This window comes from Artemia sp. Qi Xiang Cuo, chromosome 11, assembly GCF_049724085.1.
Source record: "Artemia sp. Qi Xiang Cuo chromosome 11, ASM4972408v1, whole genome shotgun sequence".
Classification (NCBI taxonomy): Eukaryota; Metazoa; Arthropoda; class Branchiopoda; order Anostraca; family Artemiidae; genus Artemia; species Artemia sp. Qi Xiang Cuo.
The window spans coordinates 3431054-3457792 of NC_142804.1; the positions used below are offsets into that span (position 1 = coordinate 3431054).

A 26739-nucleotide genomic window follows, 5' to 3' on the forward strand; every position below is an offset into this window, starting at 1 on the left:
GGGGCAAAAGTCGGCCTATAGTCCCTCCAACACTACCTAACTTCCCAGCTCAGTTTTCAGCAGATAAGTAAGCAGTTTTTTTTTTTTTTAAACCGATTGACTCGAAACTGGAGGGGCAATAGAATATGAGAATGAGGATTTTCAGAAACGAAGTGCACCCCTTCTCCGAACAGTTCACGAAAGTGCTCAGATGTACTTGAAACTTACAGGCCGTGTGTCATGAGTTAACGGGAGAGAGCAGATGGATTTTTAGCAGTATACACAACTTCTGATCCCTCTACCTTCTGTACGAAAATACGGGGATTCCATTGCATTTTTTTTAAACAAATACGGTAACAAGAGTTAAGGAGACTTGACAAAGAAACTTTAGACATCAAACCCTGACAGTAAGGGTGCTGCCAACCTTCAAACTTCCAAATGTCAAAGATTCCCTGAACTACGAAACTGTTAACCCTTTAAGGAGCGTGTCATCAAATTTTTGCTTAAATAACTTTCTTCTTGAGACGTGCTATCTTAACAGTTTTGAGGGATAAGCATAAGCTATTTGCATGATAATAAATAACTTGACACATTTAAAATTGATACATTTAAAATTCCTTAAGAAGCTTGCATAAATCATCAGGATTTGGCGCTGGCCACTGGAGATTACGAGTTTTCTGGGTTTTAAAATTTTTGTGTCACGAAAACATTAGAAAAACTACTGGGCTATAGATTGCACTAATTTTAACTCCGAGTATAGCGCTAAGTATGCAACTGAAAGAGTTTCTGTGATGGCCAATCTTCGTCAATGGCAACAACGAGCAATTTTAGTTAACGTTATGTTTACACAAAGATATTTACAAGGCACAATAGCCCCAAAACATTAAAATAAAACATTATGGTTGGAACGAACCAGAATAATACTTCACTTTTTTCTATTGCTGTTAGAATGAAAAAAAAGAAAAACCTCAGTTGTGTACTACAAAGAATCTATTACATTTTGTTTAAATAGATATTGTATTACTTTTTCTATTTTTTACTTTAATACATTTGTTTTATTGGTTGTTCCATTGAGTAACCATTCTGAATGCTTCCTGAGAGAAGGCGAAACAAGTACAAGAATTTCGGTTAGTTGTACACAGGGAAGAATATTTGTAAGATGTAACTTAAATCAAGTTTTTAGTACTTTCTCCAGTATTTCTTTGATTACATTTTTAGCTTCGTAATTCAATAGTTAGTCTTAATACTTATACATACCATGGTTGTTGCTGGTCCTTACAGAAAAAAAATTCAGCTCTGAGTAGTGTCTTTGTATGGCAATTAAAATTGCCAAGATTGACAATTAAATAGCAGCGACATGTAAATTTCTTCCCTTTTGTTTTTTCGTCGAAAACGCCACTCCTTTCAGAAAATTCAACTGCAAGGGAGGAGCGACATTGAAACTTAAAACGAACAGAAATTATTACGTATACGAGGGGGATTGCTCCCACTTCAAAACCTCACTTTTTACACTAAAGTTTGAGCTTTTGTTCCAAACATTAAAGAATGACCCCTAAAACAATTCGAATTCGAATTTAATTATTAATAAAAACATTTTAATTCGAATGATAACTTTTTTTAAAGCTATAAGAAAACTTTAGTCTAAAGAGGCACTAAGGAGGAGGCAACCCCCCTCATATACATACTAATTTATGTTCGTTTAAGTTTTTATGTTGCTTTTGGAGCTTCATGAGCGAGATATTGAGGAGGGGGCAACCCCCCTCATATACAAAATAATTTCTGTTCATTTTAAGTTTGTATTTGGTCACTTAAAAAGAGCACTAGAAATTTTGATTTCCGATCAAATGAGCCCTCTCCCAATCTTCTACATCACTGGTTCGATACGATCACCCTTGAAAAAAACAACAACAAATAAACACGCATCCGTGATCTTGCTTCAGGTAAAAAAATCAAAACTCCACATTTTTATATATAGGAGCTTGAAACATCTACTGCAGGCTTCTCTTACATGCTGAATCAGCCCTTTTTCAAAAATTATCCAAATTTTCCGAGACTCGTAAATTTTGATGGGAAGATTAAACTTAATGAATTTATATATTTTGAATAAGCATCCAAGTTTGATTCTTTTGATATGTCCACTGTAATCAGAACTCCGTATCTTAAAGCAACTATTGAGCTGCATCGATCCTTACTTGAAGTTCGTTACCACGAATTGTTTGATAAGTGACATAAGGTATAAAATGAAATCTGGCGTGCATGGGTTAGACTGTTTATAGTAATGAGTAGTGAACGGTACGCAAAGAGTTGCCCTTGTTTATATTGACCATAATTCCAAAAATTGGAAGCTTGGAAAAACAGACATGTCAAAACCGATGTTTTCTTACGGGGATTACACATCTATTAAACCTGAAGTGATAAATCCAAAGTTATTGTCATAAAAAAGTTTGCATAAAAAAACAACATATTCTTTAGCTAGGCTTTAATGCTAACGAGAGTTGACACAGGGGAAACAAGGGAAAGATCTACATCTGAAACCATAAGAATCATTGAATCATCCGAGATTGAGCATGACCATACATTAGTGGTCGAAATAATAAAATTCCAGAAGAAACCCCGGTAAGATGATGAATTGGGATCATTCAGTTAAGTAGTAAATTAAGTTTAGGATAAACAGACCCTTCAACCTTACACTGTCTACTAAGGATATTGCTAGCAAAGACAGGGGCGTAGGTCCAGCTTTTTATTGGGGGGGGGGGAGCAAGAGGGGGTCCATATCTGGATAGTCAATTAGCATGGGCTATCTTTCAGGGGAAAGCACTGGCGTTTCTCGCCTCTTCAATTAGCTTATGCTTACAGTAAGCATTAAGTATTATCATATAAGTATTACAGTAAGTAACTTCCTGCAAACTGCGACCTCTATTTTATTTTAATAAAGATAAAATTTCAAAAAATTATAAAATTATTATAAATGTTAGATTATTATTTCAAATTTCAGCACTCCTAAAATTTCAGGGTTGAGGGGGCGAGTGCCCCGTCAACGCCTGTTCTCTAAAACCACTTGTGGGGAAAGGGGTATTGGAAAACTTGTGAAAAACACAAAGCTAAATGTGTTTTGAAGATGTCTGAAAATCCTGTTCCGAATTTTCTCCCGTTAGTGTAGGGAAAAATCAAGTCTATGTTGAAAGGCGGCTATCACAAATATGAGCCAAGGCTGAGGCTGTACCATTGGATCACATTTGTTAATTAATTTGGTCTAAGTTGAGCTGCTTTCATTGTTAAGATTGTTTTCACTTTTTGTTATTGTGTTACTAATGGAAGACGTCGATGGGAATCAAATCCCTTTTAAATGCCTTCTTCTTTTTGTTCCACTTTCTGTTGCTTTTAAAAGTTGGTTCTGAGCCAACGGAAGAAAGTAATGAGCTCTTCCGTTTATTGGTTCATTAGCCTATCTAACTAAATAAAATTGAGACAAATTATATTTTTTAATAACTTTAAAAAACGCATCAAAGTTGAGAGCTGGACAAAGCTGGTTTTTACGGTTAAGGTGATTAACTGATTAAATAGTTTGCATCGCTAAGCCTACGGATACGTTTATTTTGAATATATAGCGTTTTGTCTAAGTCATTGAAATTATCACGTTACATCATCGTATCGTGAGATTCTGCAGAGTTTTGATAGAACAAATTCTACATTTGATATTATAGGCCTATGTGAGATTTTTTTAACGTCAGAGCATTCTTTGTCACTTATTAATTTTCCAGGATAACAACTTATTGTAAAGAATAGAAAGACGAAAGCACGTGGAGGTTAGCATTTTATAATAAGGTTGAAACTCTTACTCTTGAGCTGGAAATGGGTGGGAATAAGGTTTTGACAAGTGAAGTGTATAGGCCACTGATGACTCAATGGGAGGAGTTTGCACATAGTTTTGGTTGAGCTTTTTTTATGAGATACAGATGAATACTTCCGAGTTTATTTGCATGGGTGATTTTAATTCTGATCTTTTATATTTGAATAATGATACTCTCAGAAAGCCATGGATATCCCAAAAGTTTCTTCGACTAATCCAGAAAAGAAATGAGTCGTAGGGACTTTACCCAAATTTAGAGTTACAGGAGGTATTCAAAGTATTTAAGAAAGTTGGCAATGAGACTATTCGGCATCAAAGATCTTGTGTTGAAAAAAATTGAAAATGTATAGAAAATAATGAAAATAATAATAGAAAATAAGAAAATGTATAGAAAAAATTGAAAATAATAGAGGAAACACTAAAGGTATGTGGAAAATCATTCACGAATTATTAAGCGAGAACAAGAAGATTGAAACTCCAACTAGGCTAAAATTTTATGATAGAATAGTTGCTAAAAGGCAAGAAATTTCTGATATCTTTTCAAAAAATAGGTGAATCAGTACACGAGACTTCATATAATGATAGTAACAAAATTTCTAAGGAATTTAAATATGAAAGAGGTTCAGAAGTGAAGATGGATATTGCTGAAACTAATAAGGAGGGGATGAAGCAAATAGTAGGATTCATGAAGCCGAATTTGTCTGGGAGTGATGGTGTCAATCTGCAAACATTTAGATTAGTGATGGTTAGGTTAAATTAGTTAGTGATAGAATATTTGTTGCCCTGCTTTGTATTAATGAAAAGAGATGAGTTTCCTTCACGATTAAAAGAAGCCACTGTTATCCCTTTGCATAAAGAAGGTTTAAAAACAACTGGAGACCGATTTCGATGTTATAGTTTGTTTTCAAAACTATATTAAAATGTTATGCACAAAAGATTGTAGTTACCTGAAACTATATGGATTTCTCAGGGAAACACAGTTTGGATTCAGGAAAGACCATTCTTGAATACATGCAGTACACCATCTCACAGATTTCATTAACTTGCTACTTGAACATGGTGAGTTAGCGATTTCAATTTTCATAGATTTTAGTAAAGCTATTGATACTACTGTTTTTAATATTTTATTGAATAGGCTACGTTGATTGGGGGTTCAGGATATATCTTTGAATTAGTTCGAGTTTTATCTTAGAGGGAGAACCCTAGATGAAGCCCTTAGAAGCCCTTTATCTTAGAAGCCCTAGATGAATTGGTAAGTTTTACGCACAGCTCATATAATTATCCAGTAAGCTTATTGCAGATCATTTCTGGTCTTCGTTCTCGGTGCGAACAAAAAGCTCCTCCCACTTCTTCGTGCAGTTAATAATAGCGGGTTTCCACTTGTTTCCGATTGTTTCGCGTCTGACTTGTCTACCCGTGAAAAGATCTGACGCCGCTTATGTTTCTACGTTCTCTGGAGCACTCGCACTCCGGTCCGGGTTTTTATAATGGGTGAGATAGGGAATGATCATACTGGATAATTATATGAACTGTGGTTTTACGAGGTTTAACTGGCTTTCTATTTGTGTTTTGAGACGAAATTTGTGACTTTTGGTAGAGCTAGTACTCTCACTGGTTTAGAGAATAAAGTTTGTCTGAATGGTAGTTTTAAATCAAGCTTTTACTATTGAATAATTATGTTTTATCTTGATCAAACAGTTCGTGGTAACGAACTGTAAGTAAGGAGCCACCCGGCTCAATAGTAAGCGAAACTCTAAAAAACGGAATTTTGACAATAATAGATGCATCAAAAGAATTGGATTTTTATGCTGATTTTAGATATATAAGTTTCATCGAGTTTAGTCCTACCCATCAAAAGTTAAGAGCCTCAGAAAATTTGCCTTATTTTCGAAAAAGGGGGATAAGAGCCCCTAAAGTCATAGAATCTTAATGAAAATCATACCATCAGATTCAGCGTGTCAGAGAACCCTACTGTAAAGGTTTCAAGCTAGTATCTGCACAAATGTGGAATTTTGTATTTTTTGCAAGAAGAAAGATCACGGATGTGTGTTTATTTTTTTTTTTTTTTTTCCAGGGTTGACTGTATCCACCCAATGGTCCTAGAATTTCACGATAGGACTCATTCGAACGGAAATTAAAAAACTCTAGTGCCCTTTTTAAGTGACCAAAAAATTGGAGGGCAACTAGGCCCCCTCCCACGTTCATTTTTTTCCCCAATCAGATAATCTACCAAGCATACAACTACCACAAATCAGGATCAATAAATAAATGAAACCTCCCAAAAAAAAAGAAATTAAAATAAGTCAAACTCAAAAGGAGCAGAAATTAATCTGAGTAGGGTTCTAAACCCTGTGCTTTCTAAAAGCTAGAATATAATTTGTACTTTACTGAAAAAAATTCAAATGAATTTACTGAAAAAATGTGCATTGTCAGTTTAATATAGATATGCTTATATTAATTCCTTAAAATACTAATTATTATTTTATTTCTTCAGGTTATAAAAGTGATAACATTTAAAAGAATTTTTTTCAGTAAAGTACAAATTATATTCTAGCTTTTGTCTATCTGAAGATTTTTATTGGATGTGTTTGGGGAAATGGTGGGCGTGAGAGGGGCGTTAGTTGCCTTCCAATCACGTTCGACTATTAAAAAGGTTCGAACAGTGGAATATTTTACTTTAGTTAGGCTGACTGTAACATGTTTTATTTAAATTATATTAAACAACAACCATGCCCAAAATAACCGTGAGAGAGGGGTTAGTTGCCATCCAATCACTTTCGACTATTAAAAAGGGCACTAGCCCTTTGAATTTCCAATCGAATGAGCCCTTTTTCATTTTTCTACGACAAAGATTTCAATAAAACCTTATATGCCCCCAGGGCATAACCTACAACCTTAGCCCTAAGGGCTCTGGGGGGATTGTCATCCTCAAAGACCTAATTTAAAGAACTTTCAACTACGTTGTACAAAATGGCTATCTGAAAATTTTGATTGGATGTTCCTGGGGAAATGGTGGGCGTGAGAGGGGTTAGTTACCCTCCAATCACTTTCAACTATTATGAAGGGCACTGTCGCTATCTATTTCCAATTGAATGAGCCCTTTTTGAAGTTTTGTACAAAAACGCTTTCTATAAAGACCTTATATGCCCCCAGGGCATAACTTAAAATCTGTTCCGTGGGGGCTCTGGGGGGTTTGTCATCCTCAAATACATAATGTCCTGAACTTTCAACTATGTTGAACAAAATGGTTATCTCAAATTTTGATTGAATGTGTTTGGGGAAATTGTGGGCGTGAAAGGGGGTTAGTTGCTCTCCATTCAATTTTGACTATTAAAAAGGGCACTAGCCCTTTCAATTTCCAATCAAATACGCCCTTTTTGAAATTTCTACGACAAAACTTTCTATAAGAACCTTATATTCCCCCAGGGTATAACTTGTAACCCTTGCCCTGAGGATTGTGGGAGGGGGGGGGCTAGAGTTGTCATCCTCAAAGACCTATTGTCCAGAACTTTCAATTACTCTAAACAAAATGAGTATCTTAAAATTTTGATTGGACGTGTTTTGGGAGATGGTGGGCGTGAGAGGGGGGTTAGTTGCCCTTCAATCCCTTTCGACTATTAAAAAGGGCACTAGTCCTTTCAATTTTCAATCGAATGAGCCCTTTTTGAAGTTTCTAAGACAACTCTTTCTATAAAAACCTCATAAGCCCCCAGTGCATAACTTACAACACTTGCCCTGAGGGCTATAGGAGGAGGGGGGGGGGGGGGCATCCTCAAATACCCAATTTCCAGAACTTTAAACTACGTTGAAAAAAATAGTTATCTCAAAATTTTGATTGGATGCGTGTGAGAAAATGGCGGGCGTGAGAGGGGAGTTTTCTTTCCTTCAATCATTGTTGACTATCGAAAAGGGCACGAGTTCTCTGAGTTTCAATCGACTAGGCCCTTTTTGAGGATTTTATAACAGCGATTTCTATAAGAATCTTATATATCCCAAGGGCATTACTTGCAACCCTTGCCCTGAGGGCTGTGGGGGGTGGGGGGGGGTCACCCTCAAAGACCTAATTACTAAAACTTTCAACTACGTTGAACAAAATGGCTATCTAAAAATGTTGATTGGATGTGTTTGCGGAAAAGGTGGGCGTGAGAGGGGGTTAGTTGCCCTCCAATCACTTTCAGCTTTTAAAAAGGGCACTAGCCCTTTGAATTTCCAATCGAATGAGCGCTTTTTCAAGTTTCTACGACAAAGCTTTGAATAAAAACCTTATATGCATCCAGGGCATAGCTTAAAACCCTTGCCCTGAGGGCTCTGAGGGGGTTATCATCCTCAAACGCCTAATTTCCAGAACTTACAACTACGTTGAACAAAATGGCTATCTCAAAATTTGATTGGATGTGTTTGGATAAATAGAGGGCGTGAGAGGGGGGTTAGTTGCCCTCCAATCACTTTCGACTGTAAAAAGGGCACTAGCCATTTCACTTTCCAATCGAATGAGCCCTTTTTGAAGTCTCTACGACAACGCTTTTTATGAAAACCTTAGAAACTTGAAGCCCTTTTTCAAGTTTCTACGACAAATATTTAAATAAAAACCTTATATGCCCCCAGGGCATAACTTACAACCCTTGTCCTGAAGACTGTGGGGGGAGTGTCCTGCTCAAAGGTATAATTTCCTGAGCTTTAGACTGCGTGGAACAAAACGGCTACCTCGCAATTTTGATTATGCGTTTTTGGGAAAACGGTGGACGTGAGAGGAGGGTTATTTGACTTCCAATCACTTTCGACTATTAAAAAGGGCACTAGCCATTTCAAGTTCTAATCGAATGCGTCCTTTTTGATGTTTCTACAACAATGCTTTCTAAACAACCTTATATGCCACCAGGACATAACTTTCAACCTTTGTCCTGAAGACTGTAGGGGGAGTGTCCGGCTCAAATGTATAATTTCCCGAACTTTAAACTACGTGGAACAAAACGGCTACCTCGCAATTTTGATTGGATGTGTTTGGGGAAATGGTGGGCGTGAGAGGGGGGTTAGTTGCCCTCCAATCACTTTCGACTATTAACAAGGGCACTAGTCCTTTGAATTTCCAATCGAATAAGCCCTTTTTGAAATTCCTTCGACAAAGCTTTCTATAAAAACCTTATATGCCCCCAGGGCATAAATTACAATCCTTACCCTGGGGGCTGTGGGGGGAGTGCCCTCCTCAAAAACATAATTTCTATCTGGAAATCTTTTACGTTGAACAAAATGGCTATCTCAAAATTCTGATTGGATGTGCTTGGGGAAATGGTGGGCGTGGAAGGGTTGTTAGTTGCCTTCCAATCACTTTTGACTATTAAGCAGGGCACTAGCCATTCCAATTTCCAATCGAATAAATAGGAAAATAGGAAAAACATTGGAAAAACCCAAATAGGAAAGACATTGTTTTCTCCGATCAGCTTGAATATTCCAGGGTATACTGAGTGGAACAAGGGAATCCTAACGAGGACAACAAATTCAGGAGAAAAATGTGGTCGCTTCTTAGTGCAAAAATTCCTTTTTTTATAACATTGATCTTCTTTAAAAGTTCTTACCATGTAAACACCCCAAAAAAATCTCAGGACTGAGAGAACCTCCATTAAGAGAACAAAATTAGGAAAAAATCTGGTTATATTCATCTTTGACGCCCATTTTTTTTTTATTTAGACACCAAAACAGAACTCTCTTTAAAAAATGAACGTGACATGCTTTTAATTAAACAAACAAGCAGTTAAACCAAAATATAATACAACGCTTTTTTCAATAAGATGTTGGATTGATATACGTCTATATTTAAGGGTGTACCAGGATGGGGGTCAAGATAAATAAGCTGGTAAATCGTGGAAATTTACACTAGCATTAAGCTAAACATGAAAACCAAAAGATTGTATTTAGAATTCTGATTTGCCCACCTCTGCTTCTCCAAATATACACGTCCACTCGCCTCACATCCTCATTGATTAGTATAAGACTCAGTAAGCTGTGTGGGATGGAGATATGGAGGAATAGGGAACAGAGAGGTGGAGAACTAGGTAGTGGTGAGTTGAGAAATGGAGAGCTGAGTGGAAACTAAAATTGACATTTTTAGAATTTAAAAATACTACATTGTGAAGGATGCCGACGGAAAGTCGATTAGGCATTATGAATTACAAATGCTACCTTTGATGGCCCTTAGTTATCCTGCCTGGAAGAATTGGCATCAGATAAAGGTTCCTAAGACGTAGAGGATTGGCCTAAAATGCACATATAGCAAAAAAATCAGCAATTTAGCTTTTTTAGAGAACAAAAACTAGCTAAAAATAGTACTACTATTCCATAAGATTTAATTTCAGTCATTTTCAATTTCTTATCATGAATACTACTACTACTACTACTACTAACAACTCACCGCAGCACCAGGCCGCCTGAGGCCAACACAGCTACGCACGCTCCTCTTCCACCCGAATCTATTCAAAGCCTCCCTTTTTACACCCGTCCACGAAGTTCCCATTTCCTTCAAATCTTTCTTTATGACGTCCTCCCACCCCAGACGGGGACAACCTACTGTCCGTTTAGCCCTAGACGGTTGGCCGAAAAGAAGAATCTTCGGCAATCTGTCATCCTTCATCCACACAACGTACCCTAGCCACCTCAACATTTCTTTTTTATTAAAGTCCTAGAGAGCGGTATTGACCCACATTTTTCGTATAGCCTATTGTTTGAAATACGGTCAGTCAGCCGGGTACCCAGAACAATCCTTACGAAATTTCTCTGGAAAAAATCTAGCAAATCTTCATCCGCTTTTCGGAGCGTCCATGCTTCAGAGCCATATTTGACTACTGTCATCACTGTAGCTTCAAATATTCTAATCTTGGTTTGCAGACTTATCTTCCTATTCTTCCAAACTTTTTTTAAGCTGTGAAAAAACACCCTGATCCTTGGCTATTCTACTTTTAACATCTTCACTGCTCCCACCATCTTTGCTAATAATACTACCAAGGTAAGTGAAGCTACCCAACTGATCCATGTTTTCATTACCCAACATCACCTTTTCGTTTTCACTTATTCTTAGCCTTAATGACGTAGTCTTCCTAACATTAATCTTCAAACCAATTCTAGCACCCTGAACTCGCAAAACCTCTAAAACTTCATTCATTTTGCTCAAACTTTCATCTAGGATGCTTAAATAATCAGCATAATCCAATTCCACGAGACTTTTCCCTCCCCATTTGATTCCGTGGTCTCCCATTGCCTTTCCTGTGCTCCTTAAAACAAAGTCCATCAAAATAATCCCTATAAAGGGGGATAGAACACAACCCTGATTAAAACCTGATTTAATACAAAACCAGCTGCTAACCTCATTTCCTACCTTAACCGCAGCAGTGTTATTCTCGTACATAGCACTAATTACTTTAATGTATTTGCCTGGTACAAGATACAAGGATAAGACCTTTGCCATAAGTCTTCTATAATCGGATTCGAACGCTTGCTCATAATCTATAAAACTGAGGACCAAAAGTGTTTGAAAACTCAGGCACTTCTCAATAATTAGCCTAAGAGTGATAATTTGGTCAACACATCCTCTACCTATTCTAAAACAAAACTGTTCTTCTCTTAAAACTTCTGTCTACGGCATCTCTCAGTCTAAAAAGTATCATATTACTAAGTGATTTGCTACCTACAGAGACCAGACTAATGCCTCGATAATAACCACGCTCACTTTTATCACCTTTCTTATAAAGTGGCTTAATTAAGGTTTTCCTAAAATTATTTGGTACTTCCCCTTTTTCAGAAATCATATTCATAATCTTCAGTAACTTGTTTCTAACCTCAGAGCCGCCATATTTAAGAAATTTATCTACCACACTATCAGAACTTGGAACTTAATTATTTTTTTTATCTTTCTAGTATTGTCGTTAATTCCTCCTCACAAAATAAATATTCCTTCACATCCAAGGTATCACAAACTTTTTCATTTTCCTCTTTATCTTTTCCTGCAACTCTATCTCGGTTAAGCAAATTCTCAAAATGTTCGGCCCATCTCTCTTTAGTTTTTTCCTTATCGCTAATTGCGGCCCCATACCTATCTTTAACTGGGCAAAGTCTGGATTGACTAATCCCTCTCAATTGTTAACATGCCAGGACAATATTTTACTATTATGCCGTCTAGCTGCATCATCCACATCCTCGGCAATTTTATCCATTGGCTCCAAATCACACCTCCTTAGTTCATATTTTAATGCTTTCTCCACTTTCTTTACATTCCTTTTGTTTTCATATGATCTATCACTCAGATAATTCTTGTACAAGTCCTTTCCCCTTTCTATTAAACATAAAGCTTTTTCACTAATATTCTTATCTGCATTTCTAGCTTTCTTCCCTAATACACCTTCAGCAACTTCACAAATAATTTTTCTAAAATTATTCCAACCATCTTCCACATTATCAAATTTTAAACTCTCATGTTTAGTATTCAACTGTTCCTGGAAAGTTTCTCTCATATTCTCACCCTGGAGTCTACCAACATCATAACTTCCCGGGAGGTAGTTACCCTTCCGATATTTCAGCTTTAAATCAACCCTTGACGCTACTAGATGGTGATCTTTGCTTTTAGCATCAATAACGGCACTCCTACATACCCTAGTATCTTGTATTGATCCCGTCAGTCTCTGGGTTTACTATAACATTATCAACAAGGTTAGCTGTCTTACCATCACGTGAACACCAAGTTAACTTATGAGCCATTTTATGACCAAACACCGTATTGGTTATAACTAGATTGTTATACCTACAAAATTGCAAAAGTCCGTATCCATTACTGTTTTCTTTTCCTACACCAAATTTACCTAGGCTAGGATACTACCTATCCCTATTTCTAATAACCTGGCGTTAAAATCTCCCAGTAATAACCTCATATTTCTACCTGGGACCCTGTCTATTTGCTCCAGTAACTGTGAGTAAAATTTATCTGAGTCACTAGAATCTCCGTCAGTCGGTTCTACAGGGGCGTATACTACTATAACTGATACCCTGAACTTTTTAGTCATAAAATGAGCAATTAGTATTCTATTATTAACACATTCCCAGCCTAAACAAGACTTAGCAGCTTCCTTATTCATCATCAGCCCTACTCCCTGTCTATGTACCCCATCCTTCCTGCCTGAGTAAACAAATTCTATATCATCTAATTTCATGCTTCCTACCCCTGGGATATGAGTTTCTGAAACTCCTAATAAGTCCAGTTCGAATCGTCTGAATCGTCAGCCGAAATTTCGATACGATAGTCATTTTTTAATGTCGTAACATTCCAAGTTCCAATTTTCATGTTCTTTAAATCATTGAAATTATTTTCGCCTCAGAAAAAGCAATGATCCCGGATACCAGTGCAGGACGGGGATCACATATCTTCTCACATCAACGCCGAAGTGCTTAAGCCGGCTTAGAACCAGACAGCAAGAAGTCCCTGGGACCTCCATGAATGGAGGCTTTGTGAAATCCTGGGCCCATCTTGGTCACAACATGGTTTTCAGCACTTGGCGATGCTCTTCTATCAACAAGAGTCCAAATCCTGCACAGACAGTCTCAAGCCTATTACCTCCGACATATTATATATTCATGCCTACAAATATTATGCTAGTTCGGGGAGGCAGCCCATAGTAGATAAATTAGTTAGAAATAGGTCAGCCCGAAGACACCCATCAAAACATACCAAGCCCAGAAGAATTTTCCATTAGTCAGAATCCCATGCGAATACTGTGTCGTTTATTAGGCTATAATTAACTCGAGGGGCGCCACTCCTCAAGTGGGAATAGAGTTGACCGCAAGGTCCCTAGTCTTGCAGGTACCCCGAAAAGGTCGAGGCAGCCCTTTGCAGAGGCCGTTGTCCATAGATCAGGAATCTTACGCCCTGCCACAGTTGTCCTCCTATCGAGGATCCTCCTGCGATGGTGTTCTGCATCACCATGCAATATAACCCATTACTGGGAGAAGGTCTGCAACTCATGGGACTTGTGGACAAACCAGTGGGCCCTTTTGAGTGTACGTTTAAGGGGCCTTCTTCCACCTGCACCTGTATTTATGACCCTGGGCGAGGGTGTCCCAGTTTCTATTATGGACCCCCAGGAACGAGGTACCCCCTTGGTCCATTCCTCCTATGGAGGTACCCTACATATCTGTAGAGCGTTCCCCTATCGCAACCTGGGGACACGCTGAATGGCCTGGGGAAGGCCAGGATAAAAATGAAATTAATAAAAAATATTATGTTTCCTTTAAACATGGAAAATAGTATAGTCTTCAGTATGACTTTTTAAACATCAAATTATTATAGAGAAGTATGAACAAAGTTATACAGATGACTTTTTGGTTTTCTTATTCAATGTAACTCAAAATTACCTTGTAAAACCAATGCATAAGTAACGTTTAGACAAATTTATTGGTGTACTTGAACATTTACCTGTAAAACTAATGTAAAAACTAATGTAAAAACTTATGTCTAGCCTGTTTTATTGATTTACTTCAACATTAGCTTGTAAAACTAATGTAAAACTAATATAAAGCTAATATCTAGCCAAATTTATTTATTTACTTCAACATTAGCTTGTAAAACTAATGTTTTACAAGACAGATTCGTGGTACATCACTACAATATGATTTAAATATACCCAAAATGTAAAAACAATAGCCACGGATTTGCACTAATGAACGTCTACTAAATAAGGACTTAAAAAATAACTTACAGCAAGAATCATTATTGCATTATCTAAAAATCCAAATCCAACAAATGGTAGGCCATTTTGAACAGCCACTTTCCAATAATCTCCACCAGTAACCATAGGAAGATCCAAAGTTTTTGGAGCCTCGGAAGAATGTACTTCTGTTTTTTCCAGAGCTTGCCTCAGTAGAGCCCTTTCCTCAGGTCTTAGTTTAGAGACCCATTTCTCTGCCTGTTGTACAGAAAGAGTTGGACTCCTAGGTCTATGAAAAGATACAGACCTACATGTAAATTGTAGCAGGCTTGAAAAAATTAGGTTTTTTGAGGCCATTGTTGGTGGTCAACAGCAAACAACCTATAACGATAATAAACAAAACTAAAAACGATATTAGACCCCTTACAAGCGATCAGGACATTAAATGTGCAAGTTAAACTATTCTGAATTAGCTTTGACTTATTGTTTACGCACCAATTATTACCACTACTACAAATTGAACGAAGGGTAGAGCTACCTGAGGCACAAACCAACAAGGACTCCTATTGTGTTTTTTTTTTTTTTTTTTTTTTTTTTTTTTTTTTTTTTTTTTTTTTAACTGATGCATAAGCAATTCCACAAGTATGTGAATTTGAAAGGTTTTTATTAACATAAGACTGTTTGGTTTCCGTCCAGGTCATTCCATCGAAGACGCCCCTGCTTCTCTTCCTTTGTTTATTAATGAGATGTCAGATCAAGGTAGAAGTCCTGTAGAAATTCTTTTGGACATTAAGAAAGCGCCTTGATTGGTAGACGTTCGCATGGTAAATTGGTATAAGAGGTAACGCATTTTCATGCTCTAAAAGCTCCCTTTCTTGAAAGACAAATAGTAGTTGATGAAGGTAATTCAAATGCTAAAAAGACAAATTGTGGTGGTCAGCAGGTTCTTTATCCTGGGGCCACGTTTGATAATAATAAATATTTATGTCCTTAAGTTTGTTTAAAAGGGACTGTTAGCATTGATCACCGCTAACACATATACCCCTCCCAATATATACCGCTACAAATGGGGTACTTATGTATTATAGCCACCACAACCAAGAAGTGAAGTTAGGTTAATCCTAATGAAACAATTCTTACTTCATGATTAATTAAAAAAAACTTTCCGAAAAATAAGTTTTTCAAAGAAAAGTAAAGGCCATTTTAAACTTAAGCTCAGAAGATACAAATACCTGTTAAAATTCAAACTCAAAACGACCAGAAATTAATATTAAAGAATAAATGAAACCCAAAACGAACAGAAATTAAATAAACAATCATAGCAAAAAACATACAACAAGTAATAATATAAATGAATAAATAGATCTTAAAGCGAGTAATGCTTAGATTGAATAAGAAAATCAAGATTAAACCGAAAAAAAATAGTTTGCTATTGAAGTATAAATAAAACTTAAAACAGACAGAAATTAAATAAATAAGCAATGTAAATAAACATACAATATAGATTATTGTAAATGAATTAATAAATATTAAAACGATTGAAACTGAAATTGAATAAGCGAATTAAGTGTGAATAGAATAAAAATAACTACAAGCAAGAGTTTGGGTATCGCCTCACTGCAAAAGCCTAAAACCTACTGCGTCATTGGCACTTTACTGAAAACTATATGAGTCTTGAACAGTCTTGGAAAGTATAAACAAAATCAAATTGAATATTAGATATATAATCATATTAATTGTTGAAAGATCCATCAGTTCAAGATTTTTTTTCACTGTAATTTTTATTTTCATTTTCAATGCTGTAAAAACTCGAAAAGAATAAATTTGTAATATACGAGTAATTCGTTTTTAGTGAAGTGCCAATGACGCAGAAGGCTTTAGGTTTTTACAGTTAAAGAAGGGGGCAGTATCCAAATTTTGTTTGTAGTGAAACTATATTTGTCCTTGGCTGTAGAATGTTGGACCGTTTGAGTTGTGGAAGATGTTAAAATACTCAAAAATACTTTATATTTTCAGTTATTGCAGGATTTATTTCATAGATTGTGGAATGGTGAGCCCCCTGGGCCATCATTTGGGTGAGCCTCAACTCATAATATGCAATTTTGATCAATTGTTCCGTGTTATGTGCAAATATTATTCTATATATGTTATTTTGAGTTATAATTTTTATGTTATTTTGAGTTATGAACATTGCGTTCATTTTTAAGCCTTGAGATAAAAACTGAAACCTTAGTGTAGACAGTGGTTGGGGGAAGTCTCCCCCCTCACATGCATAATTGAGCAGCCACAGAGAAAGTAATACAAATGAAATTAATCTGTCTTTTGAAAATGTCTTTTTTCAAAAGACACGAACAAAATCGTCTAAAGGAACCTGAAGTGCTATCTCTGACATTTCCGTTGATTCTTTATTCCCGTTACATTCAGACGTAACATTTAGAATAGTATATAATTGGTTTAGTCATCTCCTCCCTGAGTTATTAATATTTGTAAAACCCGCCCCTGAAAAATATCTCCCCCTCAAAGAACATTTTCTTTTCCTGCTGATAATTCCCCCGCGTTAAATTCCACCCAGCAGAAATTTATTAATTAATTTACATTAATACCAGCACTAAATTTATTTATTAATTTACATTAATATCTATTGTATGTTTGTTTGCATTGATTGTTTATTTAATGATTGTTTGATTGTTTATATGCCCCCAGGGCATAACTTGCAACGCCTACCCCCGGGCCCTGGTGCGCTGTGTCGACACCGGAGTTTTTTTTGTTATCAGAACTTTGGACTATTTTAAGAAAATGTCTATCTCAAAATTTTTATCTGATGCATTTAGGGCGTGGAGGAGCAATGGGGGGGGGGGGGGGCTAGTTGCCCTCCAATCTCTTTTGACTCTTAAAAAGTGAACAAGAACTTTCAATTTCCAATAAAATGAGCCCCCTCTAAAGTTTATACGAGCATCCCTTCCATAAGAAATAACGGGAAGGATTCTGAGAATCCTTAAATTACAACCCTTGCCCTGAGGGCTGTGGGGGAGTTGTCATCCTCAAAGACCTAATTTCCAGAATTAAAACTACGTTTAATAAAATGGGTGTATCAAAATTTTGATTGGATGTGTTTGGGGAAAAGGTTGGGGAAAGGGGGTAGTTGCCCTCCAATCACTTTCGACTATTAAAAAGGGCACTAGCCCTTTGAAATTCTAATCAAATGAGCCTTTTTTGAAGCTTCTACGACAACGCCTTCTATAAAAACCTTATATGCCCCCAGGGCATAACTTAAAACCCTTGCCCTGGGGGTTGTGGGGGATTGTCATCCTCAAAAACATATTTTTTGTCTGGAAATCAATTACGCTGAACAACATAGCTATCTCAAAATTTTTATTGGGTGTTTTTGGGAGAATGATGGGCGTAGGGGGGAGGCTTTGTGCAATTTGATCACTTGTATCAATTACTAAGAATCCGATCCCTTTGTTTGTCCAACCAAATGTTACTTTTTTGAATATTATATGTCAACACCTTCTATAAAAACCTCTCGTATCCCTAAGGTATATAATAATTTCCAGTTAGCGAGGGTTGTGGGGGAGTGTCCTCCTCAAAAACAACTACGTTGAACAAAATGGCTATCTCAAAATTTTGATTGAATGTGTTTGGGGAATGATGGGCGTTGGCGGGGGGGGGGCTAGTTGCCCTCCAATCACTTTCGACTATTAAAAAGGGCACCAGCCCTTTGAATTTACAATCGAATGAGCCTTTTTTGAAGTTTCTACGACAACACCTTCTATAAAAATCTTAATCAAATTCTAATCAAATGAGCCCTTTTTGAAGCTTCTACGACAACGCCTTCTATAAAAACCTTATATGCCCTCAGGGCATAATTTAAAACCCTTCCCCAAAGGGTTGTGGGGGCGTGTCCTCCTCAAAAAAATATTTTCTATCTGGAAATCAACTACGCTGATCAAAATGGATGTCTCAAAATTTTTATTGGATGTGTTTGGGGGAATGATGGGCGTTTTTGGGAGAATGATAGGCGTGGGGGGGGGGATAGTTGCCCTCCAATCACTTTCGACTATTAAAAAGGGCACTATCCCTTTGAATTTCCAATCGAATGAGCCTTTTTTGAAGTTTCTACGACAACACCTTCTATAAAAACCTTATATGCCCCCAGGGCATAACTTAAAACCCTTGCCCTGGGGGTTGTGGGGGATTGTCCTCCTCAAAAACAACTACGCTGAACAAAATAGCTCTCTCAAAATTTTGATTGAATGTGTTTGGGGGAATGATGGGCGTTGGAGGGGGGGGGGTTTAGTTTCCCTTCAATCCTTTTCGAAGATCAAAAAGGGCACTAGCCATTTGAATGTCCAATGGAATGAGCTTGTTTTGAAATTTTCTACAACAACACCTTCTTCAAAAATCTTACATGTCCTCAGGGCATAATTTAAAACCCTTCCCCTAAGGGTTGTGGGGGAGTGTCCTCCTCAAAAAAATATTTTCTATCTGGAAATCAACTACGAATTTTTATTGGATGTGTTTGGGGGAATGATGGGCGTGGGGGGGGGGGGTACTTGCCCTCCAATCACTTTCGACTATTAAAAAGGGCACTAGCCCTTTGAAATTCTAATCAAATGAGCCTTTTTTGAAGATTCTACGACAACGCCTTCTATAAAAACCTTATATGCCCCCAGGGCATAATTTAAAACCCTTCCCCTAAGGGTTGTGGGGGAGTGTCCTCCTCAAAAACATATTTTATATATGGAAATCAACTACGCTGATCAAAATGGCTATCTCAAATTTTTTATTGGATGTGTTTGAGGGAATGATGGACGTGGGGGAGGGGTAGTTGCCCTCCAATCACTTTCGAAATTTAAAAAGGGCACTAGCCCTTTGAATTTCCAATCGAATGAGCCTTTTTTGAAGTTTCTACGACAACGCCTTCTATAAAAACCTTATATGCCCCCAGGGCATAACTTAAAACCCTTGCCCTGAGGGTTGTGGGGCATTATCCTCCTCAAAAAAATATTTTCTATCTGGAAATCAACTACGCTGAACAAAATGGCTATCTCAAAATTTTTATTGGGTGTTTTTGGGAGAATGATAGGCGTGGGGGGCTAGTTGCCCTCCAATCAGTTTCGACTATTAAAAAGGGCACTATCCCTTTGAATTTCCAATCGAATGAGCCTTTTTTTAAGTTTCTATGACAATGGCTTCTGGAAAAACCTAAAATGCCCTCAGGGCATAATTTGAAACCTGTCCCTCGACGTCTTTTGGGTAGTATCATTCTAAAAGAAATCTTTACTATCGGGAAATCAACTACGCTGAACAAAATGGAGATCTCAAATTTTTGATTGGATGTGTTTGGGGGAATTTGGGGCGTGGGGTAGTTTGGGGGGGTAGTTGCCCTCCAATCACTTTCGACTATTCAAAAGGGCACTAGCCCTTTGAAATTCTAATCAAATGAGCCTTTTTTGAAGCTTCTACGACAACGCCTTCTATAAAAACCTTATATGCCCCCAGGCCATAACTTAAAACCCTTGCCCTAAGGGTTGTGGGGGAATGTCCTCCTCAAAAAAATATTTTCTATCTGGAAATCAACTACGCTGATCAAAATGGATATCTCAAAATTTTTATTGGATGTGTTTGGGGGAATGATGGGCGTTGGGGAAAGGGGTTAGTTGTCTTCCAATCACTTTCGACTATTAAAAAGGGCACTAGCCCTTTGAAATTCTAATCTAATGAGCCTGTTTTGAAGCTTCTACGACAACGCCTTCTATAAAAACCTTATAGGCCCCCAGGGCTTAACTTAAAACACTTGCCCTGAGGGATGTGGGGGAGTGTTCTCCTCAAAAAAATATTTTCTATATGGAAATCAACTACGCTGATCAAAATGGATATCTCAAAATTTTTATTGGGTGTTTTTGGGAGAATGATAGGCGTGGGGGGGGGGGCTAGTTGCCCTCCAATCACTTTCGACTATTAAAAAGGGCACTATCCCTTTGGATTTTCAATCAAATGAGCCTTTTTTGAAGTTTTTATGAAAACGTCTTCTGTAAATACCTCATTTTCCTCGAGAGCCTAACGCAAAGCATTCGTCCTGTGGATTATGGGGGAGCATCATCCACAAAAATACATTTTCTACCTTGAACTCAATTATGCTGAACAAAATGGCTATCTCGCAATTTTGAAAGGATGCGTTTGGGGGAATGATTGGCGTGGGGGGGGGTACTTGCCCTCCAATCACTTTCGACTATTAAAAAGGGCACTAGCCCATTGAACTTCCAATCAAATGAGCCTTTTTTGAAGTTTCTACGACAACGCCTTCTATAAAAACCTTATATGCCCCCAGGGCATAACTTAAAACCGTTGCCCTGAGGGTTGTGGGAGATTGTTATCCTCAAAAAAATATTTTCTATCTGGAAATCAATTACGCTGAACAAAATGGCTATCTCAAAATTTTATTGGGTGTTTTTGGGAGAATGATAGGCGTGGGGTGGGCTAGTTTCCCTCCAATCACTTTCGACTATTAAAAAGGGCACTAGTCCTTTGAAATTCTAAGCAAATAAGCCTTTTTTGAAGTTTCTACGACAACACCTTCTATAAAAACCTTATATGCCCCCAGGGCATAACTTAAAACCCTTGCCCTGGGGGTTGTGGGGGATTGTCCTCCTCAAAAACATATTTTCTGTCTGGAAATCAATTACGCTGAACAAAATGGCTATCTCAAAATTTTTATTGGGTGGTTTTGGGAGAATGATAGGCGTGGGGGGGGGGGGGGCTAGTTGCCCACCAATCACTTTCGACTATTAAAAAGGGCACAAACCCTTTGAATTTCCAATCGAATTAGCCTTTTTTTAAGTTTATACGACAACGACTTCCATAAAAACCTTATATGTCCCCCAGGGCATAACTTAAAACCCTTGCCCTGGGGGTTGTGGGGGATTGTCCTCCTCAAAAACAACTACGTTGAACAAAATGGCTATCTCAAAATTTTGATTGGATATGTTTGGGGAAATAATCGGCGTTGGAGGGGGGGGGGGCTAGTTACCCTCCAATCATTTTCGACTATTAAAAAGGGCACCAGCCCTTTGAATTTCCAATCGAATGTGCCTGTTTTGAAGTTTCTACGACAACACCTTCTATAAAAACCTTAATCAAATTCTAATCAAATGAGCCTTTTTTTAAGCTTCTACGACAACGCCTTCTATAAAAACCTTATATGCCCCCAGGGCATAATTTAAAACCCTTCCCCTAAGGGTTGTGGGGGCGTGTCCTCCTCAAAAAAATATTTTCTATCTGGAAATCAACTACGCTGATCAAAATGGATGTCTCAAAATTTTTATTGGATGTGTTTGGGGGAATGATGGGCGTTTTTGGGAGAATGATAGGCGTGGGGGGGCACCAGCCCTTTGAATTTCCAATCGAATGAGCCTTTTTTGAAGTTTCTACGACAACACCTTCTATAAAAACCTTATATACCCCCAGGTCATAATTGAAAACCCTTCCCCTAAGGGTTGTGGGGGAGTTTCCTCCTCAAAAAAATATTTTCTATCTGGAAATCAACTACGCTGATCAAAATGGATATCTCAAAATTTTTATTGGGTGTTTTTGGGAGAATGATAGGCGTGGGGTGGGCTAGTTGCCCTCCAATCACTTTCGACTATTAAAAAGGGCACTAGCCCTTTGAAATTCTAATCAAAAGAGCCTTTTTTGAAGCTTCTACGACAACGCCTTCTATAAAAACCTTATATGCCCCCAGGGCATAATTTAAAACCCTTACCCTAAGGATTGTGGGGGAGTGTCCTCCTCAAAAAAATATTTTGTATCTGGAAATCAACTACGCTGATCAAAATGGATATCTCAAAATTTTTATTGGATGTGTTTGGGGGAATGATGGGCGTGGGGGGGGGGGGGGGGGGTAGTTGCCCTCTGAACACTTTCGACTATTAAAAAGGGCCCTAGCCCTTTGAAATTCTAATCCCATGAGCCTTTTTTGAAGCTTCTACGACAACGCCTTCTATAAAAACCTTATATGCCCCCAGGGCATAACTTAAAACCCTTGCCCTGGGGGTTGTGGGGGATTGTCCTCCTCAAAAACATATTTTCTGTCTGGAAATCAATTACGCTGAACAAAATGGCTATCTCAAAATTTTTATTGGGTGTTTTTGGGAGAATGATAGGCGTGGGGGGGAGGCTAGTTGCCCTCCAATCACTTTCGACTATTAAAAAGGGCATTATCAATGTGAATTTCAAATCCAATAAGACTGTGTTTATGTTTATTCGACAACCCCATCTATAAAAAGCATATATAACCCCGACGTACAGCCCACATCCCTTCACTCCAAGGTCTGGGGGGAGTGTTCTGCTCAGAAAAACAATTTCTATCTTGAGATCAACCTCGCTGAACAAAATGGATATCTCAAAATTTTGATTGGATGTGTTTGGGGGAATGATAGTTGTGGGGGGGGCTAGTTGCCCTCCAATCACTTTCACCTATTAAAAAGGGCACTAGCCCTATGAATTCCTAATCGAATGAGCCTTTTTTTAAGTTTCTACGAAAACACCTTCTACAAAAACCTTAGATGCCCTCTGGGTATAACTTTAAACCCTTGCCCTGAGGGCATTGAGTGTTTGTCCTCCTCAAATAAATGACTTCTATCTAGAAATAAAATACACTGAACGAACTAGATATCTCCAAATTTTGCTTGGTTGTATTTGGGGAAAAGATCGGTGGGGGGGGGGGGGGGGGGTCGTTGCCCTCCAATCACTTTCGCCTATTAAAAAGGGCACTAGCCCTTTGAACTTCTAATTAAATGAGCCTTTTTTGAAGTTTCTACGACAACACCTTCGATAAAAACCTTATATGCCCCCAGGACATAACTTAAAACTCTTGCCCTGAGGGCTGTGGAGGATTGTCCTCCTCAAAAACATATTTTCTCTCTGGAAATCAACTACGCTCAACAAAATGGCTATCTCAAAATTTTGATTGGATGTTTTTGGGAGAATGATGGGCGCGGGGAGGGGTCAGGGAAAATAAACTCGCTGATGAATAGTAAAACGGGCGGTGTAACTTTTTATGTCCAATCGAATTAGCATGTATTGTAGATCCTGTGAAAAAAACTTATATAAGAACCTTATATGCTCCCAGAGTATAACTTAAAACCGCTGAACAAAACGCTGAACAAAATGGATATCTCAAAATTTTGATTGGAGGTGTTTGGGGAAATGATTGGCGTGGGGGAGGGGGGGCGAGAGTTGCTCTGCAATCACTTTCGACTATTAGAAAGGGCACTAGCCTTTTGAATTTCCAATCGATTGAGCCTGTTTTGAAGTTTCTACGAAAACGCCTTCTATAAAAACCTTATATGCCCCTAGGGCATAACTTAAAACACTTGCCCTGAGGGTTGTGAGGGAGTGTCCTCCACAAAAATATATTTTCTATTTGGAAATCAACTACGCTGAACAAAATGGCTATATCAAAATTTTGTTTGGTTGTGTTGGGGGTTTGGATGGGCGTGGGGGGGGGCTAGTTATCCTACATCCACTTTTTACTAATAAAAAGGGCAATATAACTCCCAAATTCCAATCGAATGGGCCCCCTTTGAAGTTTTTTTGACGACCTTTTCCATGTGAACAGCCTCTGGGAAAAAAAAAATAATAAAACATTGGAGCCGTATGGCCTTATGGCCTCTGATATGCAGAATAATAGTAGCTAACACATTTTGCATGCAGACCCGCTATGCTTTAGGATTTTTAGGGCTTTATCTTGGGCTTCCATAATGAACCTATTCGAGCCACACGCTCACTCATTATTAAAGCATTGAAGGAGAAGCTAACAAAAGTCCTATGGTCCTCTCTCTAGGGTGAAGAATCAATTCGATAACACTCGGTCGTCTTTATAACGCGTTTCTGCTCCTCATATTTTATTTTTAGTCCCTATTTGGAAGTTTTTCACCGCTTTTGAACGGAAACAAATTCCTTCGCTATTTTCCAGATTTTGTAAATATCTTCTTCGTATTCCAATTTGGACGCGTAACAGATACATATCAAGACGTTATAGTCTTCGAAATTTGCGAGAAAATGGATAATCTTAGAGTTGCGAATCAGTAGTCGATTGTTCACTCATTTGTATTTCATTGATGTGAGTCATTCTAATTTTGTAATTCTTATGTTTGTTTATCTGTGCTGATACGTGTGTTTGTCCCCGGTAAGAAGTTTCCTTTTTTTCTTTCATTTTGTTTTGTTCTTTTCCTTCTGTACTTCTCTTGTTACATTTTATATGTATAGATGGTTCAAATATATTATTATTATTATCATTATAATAATGGTTAAGGAAGCTTCGAAAATTTTTTGGGTATTATTTTGTTCATAGATATTCCACAGGTGTTACTACATAGGGGTATGCCATATGGTTTTATGGTATGGCGCGCTCATTTTGCCTGGGTGATGAAATTTAAGCGCCGAAACCTATATAAGCAATGAGTTTTCATCTGAGGAGCCCTGATATGTGGTGACTACTTAGGGAATATTAAATTTTGTAGACTTAAGATGCCCTGACTTGGTTTTGGGACAATGACTTATACTTTTTAATGTTGATTTTGCTCTATGTTGGACTTGATTTTCGGATTATCGGGTTGGATATACTGTTTGTCCAAGGTGATTGGATGGATGAGTAAGGTATAGATCTTGTTCAAGTACTCATTTATCTCAGTTACTAAATTAGGAAGACAGTTTTGTTTTTTGCCAAGTAATTACCTGTAATACATTATTATTATTATATTATAAAGTAAGAATTGTTTCATTGGGATTAACCTAACTTCACTTCTTGTGGGTGTGGTGGCTATAATACATAAGCATAGGGAATGGTTTTATAAACTATAGCATGCAATACACATGCAATGGCACCACAGACAAGTCTGCTTCCTAAAATAACTGGTAGATACAGGATTTATCCTATCACTAGATAGTTATTAATAATTAGTTCACCAGCTAAAAGATGAACATGCCACCTGATATGCCTTTTAATACTCTTTATAAATTCAGTTATTGCTACCGTTACAAATACTTGTGAACCTTCTTTCTAATTGGGGTGAATGTAGCTGTAGACTATATTCAAAATTTTGCTGATTTTAGGCCCTTTTTTAACTGACAAACCAAATAGTAAAACTAAAACCCGGTGTGTAAATTTCCAATTCTGTCAGTAATCTGGATCATTAAAGAATGCTCTATTGAAAACTGAGATCATGAGTTCATAATCTATATTGTGAATTTGACAACTATACTTGAGAAGAAGTTTGTGGATTAGGATTATTATAAATTTTGTTGTTCCAAAGTTGGCAATCTAACAATCTAGTTTTATAAGTTCATTTGTTCTTCTGACAATAGTCAACCTTGTTTTAAAATTCTGGTTTTTTTTTGGCAGAAAACATCTTTAGTAGGTTAGACAAGAGTAGTACCATTTGACTCCCTAATCAAAACTCTTTCTAACTATAATGGTAACTGCAAGTATGGCAGTTATCTCCCTCCTTCCCCTCTCATGGGGCTGGATATAGATCTAACCCCAGTGGCGGATCCAGGGGAGGGGCGAGCCCCCCCCTAGCGTAGTCTAAATTAGTGCAATTTACTTAATTAACCCAAGTTTGCGTTAATAAACTTGCTCCTAACGCAAGTTTATCGGATCAGCCTATTTTGCCTCCCCCCCCCTAAAAATGGCTTTTCGGATCAACCTATTTCCCCCCCCCCTAAAACAAAATCCTGGATCCGTCCCTGTCTAACCTTAGACTAGGCTATATATAAAATTACAAGGAAACACTATGATAAAGAGGTTCTTACTTTTTAAAGGTCAAAAATTCCTATTCATCAAATTTTCATGCTTCTTTCTATTTTTAACCAGTATTTTGAAAATACCTTTTACAGGATACATTTATCCAACTGTTCTTATTGTTTCTCAATGATAATAAGAACATCCCCACCTTTGAGGAGGGGGGGGGTATTTTGTTATGGTAACAATGATTATATTTTGAAAAAACTTTATTGGGAATTGAATGCTGCTAATTTCTTCTATATTACATTGTTCAGAAGAGGGCATAGACAAGACTTTTCTGCTTAGTGTGCCTTTTTTGTGCTCATATCTTATAAGCTAATATATGATTCAAAATAAAGCCAATTTGAAAAAACAAAAATAAGGAAGCTCTTCAAACAGTTCTTGGTAATGAACTGTAAGTAAGAAGTAACTCGGCTCAA

The 26739-nt window shown here is 37.5% G+C and overlaps 1 protein-coding gene across 4 annotated transcripts in view; it reads right to left on the bottom strand.

Annotated features, from left to right (window-relative positions):
• Positions 1–26739, bottom strand: part of LOC148946537 (transmembrane protein 65) — an 89156-nt gene that overhangs the window by 11846 nt on the left and 50571 nt on the right. For all 4 annotated transcript variants that reach the window (XM_089097421.1, XM_089097419.1, XM_089097420.1 and 1 more), the window contains exon 2: positions 14563–14892. In XM_089097421.1, the coding sequence (XP_088953547.1) occupies positions 14563–14868 (306 nt within the window). In that variant the 5' untranslated portion in view covers positions 14869–14892. The remainder of the gene's footprint in view (positions 1–14562; positions 14893–26739) is intronic.